Raw genomic sequence first — 14,342 nt, 5'->3', positions numbered from 1 at the left:
AAACATAGTAGGTTTTAAGCTTTACATTTAAATAAGCACCTTTTTAAAATGCTTCTTGTTTTATTTAATTTAACTCTAATTAGTACCCCTGTTGAGCATGCACCAGTGTCTACCAGCTCTGCCTCTGCTCCTGCGCCACATGCTTCATCGCATCAGCCTGCTACTGCTGCTCAAAATCCAGCCAGTCTGATGACTCCGCCAGCAACCACTCCCACTTCAGTAGTGCAAGAGTCCTTCTCGTCCTCCTTCCAAAGGTAAAGCTTTGTTGCTTTGTCCTTTCGCAGATGTACCCCTGTATGGCTCTGGAAATGCTGCATACACGTTCTTAAGAATGTAGTATGTAAGAGCTGCAGCCTGTTTGTACGCTTTTATATATTTTGGTATTGTTTCTTAAGTTGAAGTGTGTTGTTTATGTTTGCAAAATAAAGCTTCCCAGAAAAATAAGAAAAAATGGCTTAATGTCTGGGATATAGTTTACATTTTCAAAAAGCACATCTGGGGTTAAAAATTGAAATGACTTTTTCACAACTAGTAAAGAATATATATCTATATATCCTCACAGTAATTACAATGGGTGAATGAAAGCTCTTGTAGTAGAGTTTCTAAAGCATGGTGCAAAAAGAAAAATTACAACATGTAATTTAATCACGTGATTGAGTCTATACCATATAGTAGCACATTTGAGTAGAACAGGATAAACTGAGCAATATTTCAGGACAACTACATATTTGATGATTGACTGATCTCTAAGGTATTAAGCCAATTAATTGTATTGGATTTTATCTACTCTTGTTTTTCTTTTGTGAGATTTAACTATATTTCTTTTAAACTCACATTAGCTCTATGCATTTGTATACACTTGTATTACAGTAGGAGTTACAGCTGTATATCGGAGGTAATCGGACTCTTCAATCTGTGAAGAAATGGATGGAATTTGTACAGTTGTCATTTATGTTATAGTAATTATTGAAGGAGTAAGAATGAATTCACTTTGGGCGTTTTTTTTTTTCCTTGTTATACTTCTTGCTACATGAACATTCTTAAAAGGTATATATTTTAGCATATTTTAAAAGCTGAATGAGAAGACACATCTTCAGTAACATAAATTGCTTTAAATAACTGACAATTGCTTTAAATAACTGACACCTAAGATGTGCTCTGTGGTATCTTAAGAGTTGTGTAATTTGCTTGGAAGTATTGTCTTGGCCTCTATTTCTTGTTCAGTTTTTGCCAATTCACTTAAAATGTTTATGTATACCAGCTAGTCGGTTCTCACTTCAGTCAGTTTTTTCCTAACCGTGGCCTACTGGACTCCAGTATTTTTTTCCAGTTCAAGAAAGTCACACATTCAGCCAGCGAAGGAGGTTCAAATAAAAGGTATTATACAGCAACTCTGAACTGTGTTGAAAGGCACTTCTGAATGAAATAACTCTATAGTTTAAAGTAATTTTAGCCCTCAGGTTAAACAGTAATGTGAAGAAAATGGACTATCTAATATAGGCCTCAAAAATTACCCTATTCAACTAATCATGCCAGTGACTTTCCTTTACTGATCACAAAAGTATTAAATATGAGAATCTTCAGTCTGGTACTGCTTGCATATTAAAATCTTAGGTTGAGTTCAGACACAAACATCTTCTTCAATTCTTGCAGGTAAAAACACGCATCACTGACAAAGGTTCTGTCCTGAAACATTGTCCTCCTTCATTACCAACAGACTCTAGTTTAAAAATTTTGCATAATGTGTACGTTTTGTCTTGTGTTCTGTAGGGATGTGCATGGTTATGCTATTCTGTAAGTCTTCAGAGGTATGTCACAGGAAACACGTGTTGCTGGTAACTGTGCAGCAGTCCTCTTGTGTCTGAACTCGGGCAAAGCTCAGTTTTGATGTCGCTATTTTTTTATTCCTGTAAAATTATTTGGTATATGCTTTCATGCTCTTACTGTGTCCTCTGCAGAGTGCTTGCAGCCCCCAGCTCTTTCTCACGACCTAAGCCTTTTCTTGGGTCCAAGAACATGTCATTAGCAGCTTCCACTATTTCATCTGCTATCTCATCTCAGTCTAGGTATATTTGTACAGCTCTCTTTGTTTTCTTTTTACTAAACTTGCTTTTATTTGGTATTATTCTCTCCAGTTTAAAGTTTACAGCTTCTGAAGAGGTTGGCTTGGCAGAGATCACTGAAAATTGTGGCATGTTTAATGGAGCAGCCTTCTTGTTTAATCTTTCACATGAAACCTGAGCTAGAAAAAAACTGAAGTTTTAGACTTAAAATATATGACTAAAAGATCTCTTCTGAACAAAGGTACTCCAGTCAGTTGGCTTGTGCTGTTTTTGCCATCTTAAAATAAAAATATTTGTCTAGAGAGGATGGGTGACGATGACAAATTTTATTTTATTTTTTTCTTGGTGAGAACACAGGATCATAATTTGGCAACCTGCTGCATTTTCAAAGAATCATGGACCTTCTTTTATTATGCTTTTAAGTCGTGACTAGCAACAGTCCGAGGTATAGGGAAAGGTAGATTTATCACTAGAAACAAAGAATACTGTTCTGCTGTCTCACTGCGAAGCTTTCTCATTGCTTTTATTCATTAACACTTTGTCAAGACTAACAAAGGAAAAAACAGCAGATTTTAAGATTCATTATTTAAGCATAGCAAAAACAGTGAGAGGCTATGAGTCAGTACTACATTTGCGATAATAATTATCCATGTCTCTTTTTGTCTTAATATAAAAAGGCAGTTAAGAATCACCCAGCGGTGCTGTTTGACTTGAACAAAGCACGTTAAGTTTGAAGGCAACAATCCAAAAAGTGCAATGATCCTTCTCAAGAGTATGATAGAAAACAGCAGGAAAAAGCTATGCGCACCTATACATCTGAAAGTATTTCAGATGGCTTCACACCACTGAAACCAGTTCAGAAATGAAAGGCTATAGAACAGAATAGAATTTGGATTTTTAGGATGTAAACCTGGCTTTGTTTTGTTTTTGTAATTTCCATATGGAGATGCTAAAACTTAAGAAGTAAAACTAACTGCTGGTGTCATTTCATTTGTTTGAGTGGAAGTACGCTAATCATAACTTGCTTTCAATTAAACTATGAAGTTAGTGAATATCGGCAAGAACAGAAGGTAAGAATAGAATAGCAGGTCCTGCAAGGGTCTTTTTACTGTCATTGACATCTCACTTCATGTGTGAACTTGCAAGATTCAAGATTGATAAGTTATTTAGGGAATTCCTTATGTGTGTGTGTGTGTCCAACATAAAATTCAAATAATTTTGAAATTGAGGGCTCAGTGCATTTCAAAAGTAATTCTTATACTGCATTTTCATTCAGTTCTGTGCTCTTATTAGGCTCTTAAATGTGGATATCTTACCCCGTGCTGTTTTTCCCAAATCTCTCTGTTAATAAATTGGAACGATCACATATCTGTATGAAACGAGCGTCCTACATGGTTCTTGTAGGAGACTGATAAAAACATCTTATAACCAAAGAAAGTCCCTTACTTCATAAGGAACAATAATTGGGCATATTTGAGCTTGTTTATAACACAGGCATGCATAACCTATTTATTTCTTTGAGCTATAGAAGAGATTCATTTACAGCATTCCTCTGAGTTCAGGACTGAAATACATCCATCAGTTAGAACACGAAAACAAACTGAAGCCCAGGTTACCACTTTGGCAAGCCAGAGGGCATCTAATCATGTTTCATCAGTCCGTACCGTAGGACACATGCCAATCCTGTTGTGATGGTTATATTTTTACATACCTGCAGAAGAGATTTGTTTAGATATTCTCTCGGCTTCCTTGACAATTACACATAATAGCTAATAGGTCTCTGAAGCCTTCATGGTAGTACTTTTTATTTCTGTAATTATATGCATTTCTCATTCGGCTAAACATTGGTTTCACACAAAAAATGGTACTAGTTCTTTTTCTTCAAAAAGATAACCCGATAATGAAGACTGTCATTTAATGAAAAATTTTGGAGGCAAACAAAGATAAATCACAAATACATTGCATAATTCACTTTTAGGACTCCATGGGTAAAATTGTAGTCAGGCTTATTTCATTGCTCATCCTGTAGTTCAAAGGAGTTTTTACACTTCAATAAAATTGAAGAGTACTTTATTACTCATTGCCAATTTCTGTTTCTGAGTATCTTGAATAGGAGGATATAAGGGGAAGGCTAAAGAAGACACCACATTTTTTAAATGTCAAAAATATAAATTTTCCAGTTCTAAGAAATGGGTTTACTTCTGAAATAAAACAAAATTTCCTTTGGAGTGTGTTTTTATTATTCTGTGAAGTTGTCTGACAAGGTGAAGACATGTAATCAATATTACATATACTTTACATATAAGCAACTCAAACTAGTATAAACATACCTATCATTTATTGATACTAATTGCATCGTTATTTTAGCCCTAGGATAATATTATTTCTCTTTTGAGCCTTTGTCCTTTTCACTTTTATTTTGCATCCCTTTCATTTGGAAGAAGGAAGCAGGATGAGGCCTTGAAACTATAAATTCGTTTACAGTAATAAATTAATTTGTAGTTATGTGTCCATGTGGACTAGTGAGTGTGAAACGTACTGGTGCAAACAGCACCTTACAAAATCACAATTTGAATCAGTAAGGAAGATAAACCAGAACACCTTGAATTTTTAAAATTTCTTTTCAATTGAAATGGCTTTTATCTCATGCATTTGAATGGCATGGATCATTTTACTCTCTTCTGCCCCTTTGAGTGGACCGGGGGGTCTTGGTAGACAGCAAAGCTGAACATGTGCCAGCAGCGTGTCCTGGCAGCAAAGGCGGCCAGCAGCTTCCCCGGGCTGTATTAACGGGAGCAGAGCCAATAGATCAAGGGACGTGATTATCCCTTTAGTCAGCAGTCGCAGATTGCATCTGGAAGAGTGTGTCCAGTTTTGGTTCCCCCAATACATGAAAGATGTTGATTAAACTGGAACAATTCCAGTGGAGGGCCACCACGATGATCGGGGGCTGGAGCAGTTGTCCTGAGAAGAGAGGCTGAGGAAATTAGTCTCGTCTAGCCTGGAGAAGAGACGGATTTGGGGTGAGGTGTGGGAGGGGAGCTAACAGCAGCCTTCTAATACCAAGGCATACAAGAGAGATTCTCACTTGGATATAAGGGGGAAAACCTTTTCAGCCTTCAAACAGTCAGGCAGGACAACAGGTTAGACACAGATATCATGCTGGCACATGCTTCAGGTTGTTATCAGCAGGCAAATGCTATGATTTTAATGCAACAAGCTCTGGGACATACGGTCAAATCAGAAACTCGGAGGACCTGCATACAGTTGGCTCCGTGAAGATGAGGTACAAGCAGCAAACTTGTTTTATCTGTTGTTGGAGGGTTGTGCTGCAACTGTGGCTGGTTCTTTCTTGGCGCACTATTTCCTTGTTTATTTGTTTTAAACTGTCAGATGTTATAGGTAGTGCATTCAAAAACCAGTTTTATGGTTTTATGCATTCAAAAACCAGGGGCCAGTTTTAGGCCCCTGAGTTCATTTATATTTCAAATGGTTGAGCATCTGATAGTTTTCATTTAGAAATAGGGTTTTGCATGCCAAAATACAAATTTAAAAGTCTAATTTTGTCTTTGACATATACCATTGAGAAATTGTAGTAGTTCCTATAATTTTTAGTTCAAAATTAAACATGGACAGCCTTAATTATAGCAGTACCTCCAACCTGTAGAACGTACTCAGGTAGAGTGGGCCTGAGATTTTGCCACCATTGGTCCACTGCTTCTTTTTCCTTTCTAGATACCTTAAAAAGGTCCACTAAGAAAATGTTGGAGAAATTCTTGATCAATATCCTGAACTAATTGATCCGATTTTAAACTTGGGTAGACCAATTCTATAGTGATTTTGCTTTTGTGAGCAAGACTGTACTCATAACACCTAGCATGGTGTAAAATCTTTGTAGTGTTCCTAAAGAAGAATGTTTAAAGTATGTCATTAATCCTTAACTGATCATCTGTTTCCCTTATTTTTAAATCTGCAGTGTTAATTTACTTTTTCACTTACAATCTTACTTACAAAGGAGAAAGCACAGCAGGAGTCTTAAATGAGCCACGAAGCTCTTTATGCAATTGGTTATTCCACCTGGAGGATAAAAGCAGGGCAACCAGTGAGGCAGCACTCCAGGAATATAAATGCAGGAGGAGAAAATGGAGTTAGTTAGGATTATAGCTCTAAAAGGAAGGTGTAGGTTCCGGTCTAGGATTTTAATCCGAGCACTGTGTTTCTGTGGTAAGGGGAAGAACAACTCTTCTCCCAAAGTTAAAGAAGTCACTGGGATGTGATAGGGTCCTCCTGATAATTCTGACAAGTGCAGGCTGTGCTCCTGTGGGATGCGATTCTTGCTGTGCAGCTCTGCACTGTGCATTTAGACAGGAGCTGCATTCATTCGGATTCCTCTTGCTTCTCGGATCATACGTTGTGCAAGCCTGTATGTACTTCTTGTATTTACATAAAGGAATCCTTCATGTCCTGAAATGATGCTGTTTCCCCAAGAAAAAAATCTACTTATCCACCTAAGACCGTTTAGTATATGCACAGTAGAGTAGTTTTGAAAGGAAAGAGTTGAACACAGCAGCTTGATGCAGTTGCTTCTAATACTTTCTACTTGTCCTTTCTGTGGGGTTGTCCTTGCTGCCCCATAGTTAACCTGGAAATTTAGCCAGGCTTTGGTTGATTCAGGATTGGCTTCTAAGATTTGACGTGGCTTAAGTTTTTATTGCATCGACAAAAACATATTCATGCTTATTTTTCTGTGCTAATATAAATAAATTGTGAATGCCAAAGCATACCGTCCAGAGGTTGAATTAGAATTCCACAACTAAAGAACTAGCAAAACTGGAGAGAGTGACTTACAGAGCAATATAGTCAGCTCACTTATTTCTGTTCCCCTTTATTCAGGTTTCAATATGATTCCTAGTTTAAAGCAGATAAGCAGAATGTAATATAATACTAATCTTAAATGATTTTAAATCCTTAAAAAAAAAAAAATAGTCATTTACTTTAGCGCTTAGTAAGTGTACTTCTTATTCATAAGGAAATGCATTGCAGGACAAGATACCCCAGTTTTCTTGATACATTCTTTTCAAATACAACTTTTGTCTCATTTTAGTTTCAACCGGCATTCCTCCACCTCCATCAGCTACCAGTCAAAGAGGTATAAAAGTGTTATTTTGTGCAGCTACTGTACATTAAAAGTACTTAACAAGCCAGTTTATTGCTGCCAGCAGACATCTAGTGAAGTATTAACATTAAAACGATCTGCTTAGAAATATTTACTCTTTCTGGCAACTAATAATTTTCAGAGCCAGTGTTTAATTTGCTGCATCTCACCTGCCATTGGCTGCTACAGATAAATTCATTAAGGGTGCTTTCATTGCTTTTTGAGATGCCATTGTTTACTCTTCCATTAAAGCATCTTCAGTCCTTCAGACATACTAATTTTTTGTTGTTGTTACCTGTTATTTCCTTTTCTTTAGAAGAAATTGTTTCTGATAAATCTTTTGACGGCTGACTTAACTTCACTAAACTCCTTAATGATGTAGTGTAATGCTTTATTTCTCTTTGAGGAGCCTTTTTCCTCTTCCTCACTATATTTAATATGTATTATTACTTTGACTTGTAAAAGAGTTCAGTAGTTGACCTCTTTAATTTTGTGATGATTTTGGTACTTTGAAAATTATTTTTTGTTGATTTTTTTTGTTGTTGTTTTTGTTTTCAACTTAATTTCCCTGAATGTACAAGGAAATCTAGTCGCATGGTTTTATCATGCTGTTAACTTTGGAAAACCCTTGAATTTTGAATAACCATTTTTCTTCATGACAGTCTAAATATCGTTAATCTGGCTAAGAACTTCCTTATGCGTTTTGTGCATCAAAACTCCTAGAAATGAGTCTTTTGACTAATGAGCCTGCATATCTGGGGGTAGCCATTACTAAGTGTATGCTATTTTCAAATTAAGGGTTTATGATGCACATTATTTAAAAACTTTTAATCCACATAGTAAATATTGACCACTGATCCTCTAAAGGTAAGTATATTTTACTGGATTTTGGCCTAATTTACCTTGAAGAGTAGATTTTGAAACAATAAAAAAATCTTTAGATAGCGTGCATTTCCGCTAAAGGCCTTTTGAAAGCGGTATGCAAGCCCAGCGTACCTCTTCCTGTCTGTGCTACAGTAAGGAGCAATGTTCTGTCTAGTGCACTCTAATATGGGGAGAGGTCAACAGAAAATGGATGATAAGAGCGGAAGGTAAAATGAATATTGTTTCTGGTAACACTAGCTGTCCTATTGCACGTCGAACAGCTTTGACAGTTACAAAATCATGGCGCAGTTCTGAAGAGAACTTGCAGTGAATACAAACCCACTGAAATAGTCTACCTTTATGAGAGTCTTGTCCGCTCATGGCACAGTGGACCCAAATCCACTTGGTTACAGCCCTGGACTAGGTATAGAAATAACTATAGTCATTATAGCAATAGTTACATTGCTAGGTCTAACTAAATAGACAAAATAAATTAGCCTGAGGCAGCAATGCTGTGCAAACTGCATCTTTACTGTAAGCACTGTCAAAGTAGCAAAAAGCTACGTCGTCAGTACAGGTTTGTTTTGTTCAAAATGAAAATTCAAAAGCTCCCGTTTGCCAGCATGCCTTACCTGTACTGGAAGGAACATGCTGGTTTTTCTATATGTAAAAATTATAATATATTTTCCCCGGACAGCATCTATTTTCACTGTTGGAGAAAGAGTAGCCGTCGAGACGGACCATTGGTCTGGCGAAGCCAGGACATTTTTTCTTTTCTTATGCTGACAAACATTCTCCTATAGAAAAAGTCACCATGGACATAACTCCTAAACCTTTCACAACAAATGGATAGGGATCTGGCTCAATGAAATGATGGGACTGAAAGGGGGGAAAAAAGAAAAACAAAACAAAACAAAACAAAAGAAAACAGTATGGTATTAGGGAGAGTAAGAAGGATGTTCAGTACTGAAACGTTTTTATTACTGCAGAAAACCCAAATCTCACTCTGTTGCCTCCCTTCCTTGTACTTTTTTATTCCCTCTTCCTTTCTTTGCTTGTGGTGCTCTTTTAGCAGTTTATGAAGGAAAGTTATGACAAACAGAATCATGCTAAGTCATAGGCAAGTAGAAGAGGCATACGCTTCTAGGTTCTATGGTAATCACACGGAGAATCACTATCTGAGCCATAAGATGGAGGAAAAAAAAAATCCTTAGTGATGTTTCGAACCCTGAGCAAAGGTTCTTAATCCATGAACACAGAAATGAAATCATAATATTGCATATCACAGGATTTGGATTAGCTGAATCCAAACATGAGAAAAATTAATGTAAATTATGGTCTCAGTCTGAATATGGAAAAGTTTTAGTTTCAGAAATGGTTTTCAAAGGGTACTCCAATGTTTCTGAAAACAGTATAATGCTTGTACACATCAGTAGAAGCAATGAAATTCTATATATTGTGCTTTTGAGCCAGTGTATCTTTAAGTCATCAAGAAATCTCTCATTGATTTCATTTAGAACAGAGCAGGCCTGTTTGTATGTAAAAGGACAGAAAATGCAAACGTAGTACGCATATTCCTGAAGTGCAATCCCTTGCTAAACTGAGAATATTTTTAATAACTTACCGAAGGATATGATGGACTTATCGTCCATGACAAGAAGAGCAATTCTGGATTATTTAAATTCATTATTCAGCCAGTTTTTCTTTCCGGAGAATAGTCGATCTTCCTTACCAATGCTGAAACCTTATGAATAGCGCAGTATTCTCTCTGTAGCTCTGAAGGACAGCACCCCTGGGGTACTATGGAAGCTGCCAGATCTCTTGATTTCGTAATAACTCTTGCTGTTTATAAAGTTGCTCATAGCTTCATTTTGCTTTTAGAAACACAAGCCAATCCTATGCATCAACACCAGTTTCTGCAAGTTACGGTGAAAGTCCTGCTTCTGCTGCTGCTTCAAAACCAAGGGTTGTCACTACTGCCAGCATAAAACCCTCTGTCTACCAGCCAGGTAAGGTGACTTCAATTTCTGAAAGGATTCAGGACAGGTTTTTGTAAAGAAAATGCAGATTTTTATTACAGGACACACGTGTCAGGAAAGACTTATTCGACGCAAGGAACCAAATGCTATTGGTTTGCTAGAGTTTTGCTTGAGATTATCTCAAGATTATGTTCTGCTTTGAGGTGAATACGTGGAATAGATGGAGGAAGAAGAAAAGCAAGGGAAAAGGCTGTACGAAAAATGTGTAGTCTGCCTTTTCAAAAAGAAATGCGTTTGCAGAATAACCTAGGGCACCCAATTAGCAATCCAGGGACACTTCAGTATGGATAAAACAGTTTAAGAATGCACATCTCAGGAAGGAGATGAAATAAGTGAAGGTAGCTTGAGTAGGTTATATTGCAAAATAGGTAAGGCCATATGTTGAACTTCTCAAACTCAGTTTTATGTTTGGAATAAAGAATGACCTATTAAAGTACTTTGTAATGCTATGCTCCCATTTCCCACAGATCCAATTACTGAAGGAATATATTTGATTATTCATTCATGTGGAAATATGCTCCTTGATGTTATTTAAATTCCCTTTGTATAATGTGTTACAAATGGAGTGAACTTCCAAAACCATTGATGACCAAAATATGAACCTTCAAAATGACCAAATTAAATGAGGCAGCAATATAAGTCTAAATGAATTCTGTTTCAAATTAAACTTATTCTGATCTTAGCAAGAGAATTTAAAAGTTGATTTACAGCTTGATAGTCAAGTAAATGTGAAAAGGCCAACCAAGTCTCAACAATCTCAAACTCTTACCTTTCATGCAGTGCTTTATCTCTTGACCTACTGGAATGGAATCAAGGCAGAAATTTCATTTAGTTATGAAGCAGACATACTGATCAATTGATTGATCTCTGTATTTGAGATATAAAGGTGGAAAAACCCAGCTCATAGCTCAGAGTTATACTAAGCTACTTAGGGGTCTCAGATTCAATAAAGGTTTCAGCTTCTCCTCATTTGCTTTTGGTTGTGTGTTGCCAGCATGTACAATATTCTCACTGAAGCCAGATGGAGTTACTTTTGTCGGAGCAAACTAGGTAGCAAGTGAAAAATATCTGCTCAGTAAACTAACTGATACTACACTGCATACTCGGTTGGGGGAAGTGTAACTCCAGTTTTCAATATGCAAACCTGCACAGAAATGAATTTGTGGGAAAATTTTGATGATGTGGACGCTGCGAGGATATAACGTACTCCAGCGGACAGGAGAAAATCCAGAACAGTGTATAAATGATATATTAGACAAAACATGAATAACATTAAAGCTGGCAGAGAAAGGAACAGTAAGTCTCCCTTACTGTGTAGGAGCTTGAGATATGCAATAGGGGATCTAAACATATCTCCTTAATAAACCCCAGACTGACTCAAGTACAGAAGAGATTACAGGAAGAGATTTTATCAAAGATTTTTGTGTCTTGTTTTTGGTAGCTTTTTAAAGTATGTTGTATATTTGATGTTGTACTACTGCATACCAGTTTTGGAACATGAACTGGCTCTAAAGACACTTGCAGTTCCTATTCCAGTTGCACTGAGCAAACATGAATTTATCACTTGGGAAGAAATGCAGGAAACAGCATTTCCTGTCGTCAATGGATTGGAAAGATCAGTAGTTTTTTTAAAACAAGCCACCATCTAGAGCAGTTAGAAAACCTCCTTATCCAACTTTGCCAATGCATGTAAATTCTGTCCAGAAGCATAAAAAGCAGTCTCAGTCCGAGAGAGGGCCAGCTACTCTCAAAAGGTGACATATGAGACCACAAAATCCATCTTTTTCTTCCAGTCTAAATTGCAACCAGAGGTTTGTGCAGTAACTGCACCCTCACTTTAGCAAATAAATTTCTTAGACTTCCATTTTTGTATACCCACTGTGTGCAAAGGCTGAAATAGCACAGGTTGCTAGTGCAGGCTAGATTAGTAGTGCAGGTTTATAGCTTAATAGTAGTTCAGGCTTTGCAATGGAGAATTTAGAAGAGGGATTCCTGTATGCTAGCCCTCAGTGTTAATGGAAACGAGGGGCCTAACTTCCTTTAAAAAACTGTGCAAGCAACTTCCAGATTAAAACACCCACCAGAAGCCCCATATATGCAATAACCTGAGTCAGTCAGTAATAACCAGGAGGATTTAAAAGACTTTCTCAGATTGAAAATAACGGGGCAAAATGTTGTTTACACTGGAATCGATCTCAAGAGGAAACTGCATTGCTGTATGGCCGCTGAATATCTGGCTGATATGGGAGTAATCAGTACATCTACACTGTACAGCAAAGAGGAAGCACTTTGACCAGTCTAATTCTACTGAGAATTTTCTGCTGCTAAAAATCTCTTTCTTTGTACTTACAGGGAAAGCTGTAAACTGAAATCTTTTCCCTTCTGTGTGCCTCCAAATTTCATAACCTGTTCTTAAAAGGCCCATAGATTTCTTTTCTGAACGCAGTCCACTAGATGGCAGGACATACTTGCATCTTCCTCCATGGTATCATTTCCCAGATTGGAATAATGCCTGCATATACTGCAAGCAACCTAAATGCCAGTTTCATCCTACAAAGCAACAAGATAGCTGAAAGCAAGAAAGGAGATCTTTCCTTTTAAATCCTTAGGTCCAAATAGGACTACTCATGTATATAAAAGTGCTCAAGTGTGAAGGCCTGATCCACCCATTTAGAAATCGGTGGAAAAATTCTCACAGATCTCAACTTTTCACTGGATCCTAAACGTTTTCAAGACTAAAATAGCAGGTTATGTGCCGCCACCTAATACTGTAAAGTCTTCTGAATAAGAATTGTGTCTTCTTATAAATGCGTACAAGGGCTGTGTTGCGTTACCTGGTTTCTCATCCACTATAAACTGGAACAGTACATAGCAAAATCTATGTATTCAAGGATGAGGCCATAAGTATCAAACAAAACACATCAGCTGTAATTATGAATTGCATTTGCTACTGGAAAATTATTACTAAGAATAACAATTGTGTTCTTCTAACAGACAAAAGAACTGGGAAATTGTTTTCACAGTGCAATGTAAGAGGCAAGACTAAAGCACTTGAGACTACATGAGTCTTTATTTTGCTCTTTGGAAACCTGCCTTTTTTCTGGCAGGAAAATATCTATGGACCGTAGATCTGAAGGGGAAAATTCCAGATCCCTTGGAAGCAGAGAGTCAGCTTGTTCCCATGGCTGTTAAGTGAGACCTCTTCTACCATGCTCTCAAGATAACAATAAAACCCATTCTTTCTCTCTTACTATAGGAGAAGCAGAGGCCTAAGGGAAACAGAGTGGTAGAGGCTGAGTTACTGAATCTTTTAAAGTATTTATTTTTGAACAGCTATGGGTCAGTTGATACAGGGCTGCTATTTTGAGACTCTGTCCTCTGATATATACTGAATCTAGTCCTTTTTAGCAGCAGACAGCTCCTTTTATCTGCTCTGTGTGTGCTGGGTGATTTTGAAATACATAAACATGTAAGGTGCGTTTGTATGGCGGTAGCTAGAGTTGTTCATATAAGCTTAGGAATACAGCTATAAGATAGTAATTCCCTTCTAATAAGCATAGCTAAAACGTTAAAGTTAGTGAGGCAGTTCTAGTGCATTGCGATGATGCTATCTGAAATCAATAGTAATTCCAGCCTGTTTACATTGGGAAAATATGTTGTAATAAATCCAGCTTTTAAAATTAAATGATAATAGCTGAAAAATTAGTTAATACAGAGAACTCAGAGCAGTTGCAAACGTCCGATATTTGTCATTTTGCAGTAATACCCCTGGCATCTTCTTTCAGCAACTGGAAAAGATGTACTTTATTGGTATCTTTTTACAGTGGCAAATGGATAGGATAGAAAGGGAAAAAGAAAGGGAAGAAGGTAGAGAGAATGAAAGAGAAAGACCCACCCCCAGACTTTATTCGACAAAGGAGTCTAGATTAGTCTGAACCCAAATTAATCATGTGCTATCTAAACTGGTTAGAATAGACCAAGCGGTAAAAGCAAAACAAAGCACTGATACTCTTTATGAGAATAAGGAAGAAAAAATTAAAAACTAAGAGGTTGTAAGCTTGTAAGTTGAATTTACTGAAGGCAATCATAGGAAAAGACATCCTAAAAATGATATCTGAACTGTCCACAAGGACTGCGCCATCTCTTCAGTTATGGAAGTCTGGGTTTGACCATCTGAGCATTTTGTTAGGTCCTCCACGGAATACACTGCCACACTTTGCA

General features: G+C 37.1%; 1 protein-coding gene and 1 long non-coding RNA gene across 15 annotated transcripts in view; one reads left to right on the top strand and one right to left on the bottom strand.

Moving 5' to 3' along the window:
• The window catches only part of LDB3 (LIM domain binding 3), a 132,076-nt gene that overhangs the window by 103,039 nt on the left and 14,695 nt on the right, over positions 1-14,342 (top strand). For 8 of the 13 annotated variants that reach the window (XM_068950680.1, XM_068950683.1, XM_068950679.1 and 5 more), the window contains 3 exons: positions 84-254; positions 7,168-7,212; positions 9,964-10,091. In XM_068950680.1, the coding sequence (XP_068806781.1) occupies positions 84-254; positions 7,168-7,212; positions 9,964-10,091 (344 nt within the window). The remainder of the gene's footprint in view (positions 1-83; positions 255-7,167; positions 7,213-9,963; positions 10,092-14,342) is intronic. The other 5 variants (XM_068950689.1, XM_068950686.1, XM_068950692.1 and 2 more) reach the window with 3 other exon arrangements.
• LOC104151248 (uncharacterized) overlaps positions 8,149-14,342 on the bottom strand; it is a 31,792-nt gene continuing 25,598 nt past the window's right edge. The window contains exon 5 of one of the 2 annotated variants that reach the window (XR_011142242.1): positions 8,149-10,109. This is a non-coding gene — a long non-coding RNA (uncharacterized lncRNA). Of the gene's footprint in view, positions 10,110-10,134; positions 13,910-14,342 lie in introns of those variants that run through there. The other variant, XR_011142243.1, reaches the window with a different exon arrangement.

This window comes from Struthio camelus, chromosome 7 (genome assembly GCF_040807025.1).
Source record: "Struthio camelus isolate bStrCam1 chromosome 7, bStrCam1.hap1, whole genome shotgun sequence".
Taxonomy (NCBI): domain Eukaryota; kingdom Metazoa; phylum Chordata; class Aves; order Struthioniformes; family Struthionidae; genus Struthio; species Struthio camelus.
Note: the sequence above shows the minus strand (reverse complement) of the source record. Positions and strands in the feature narration are given on the sequence as shown.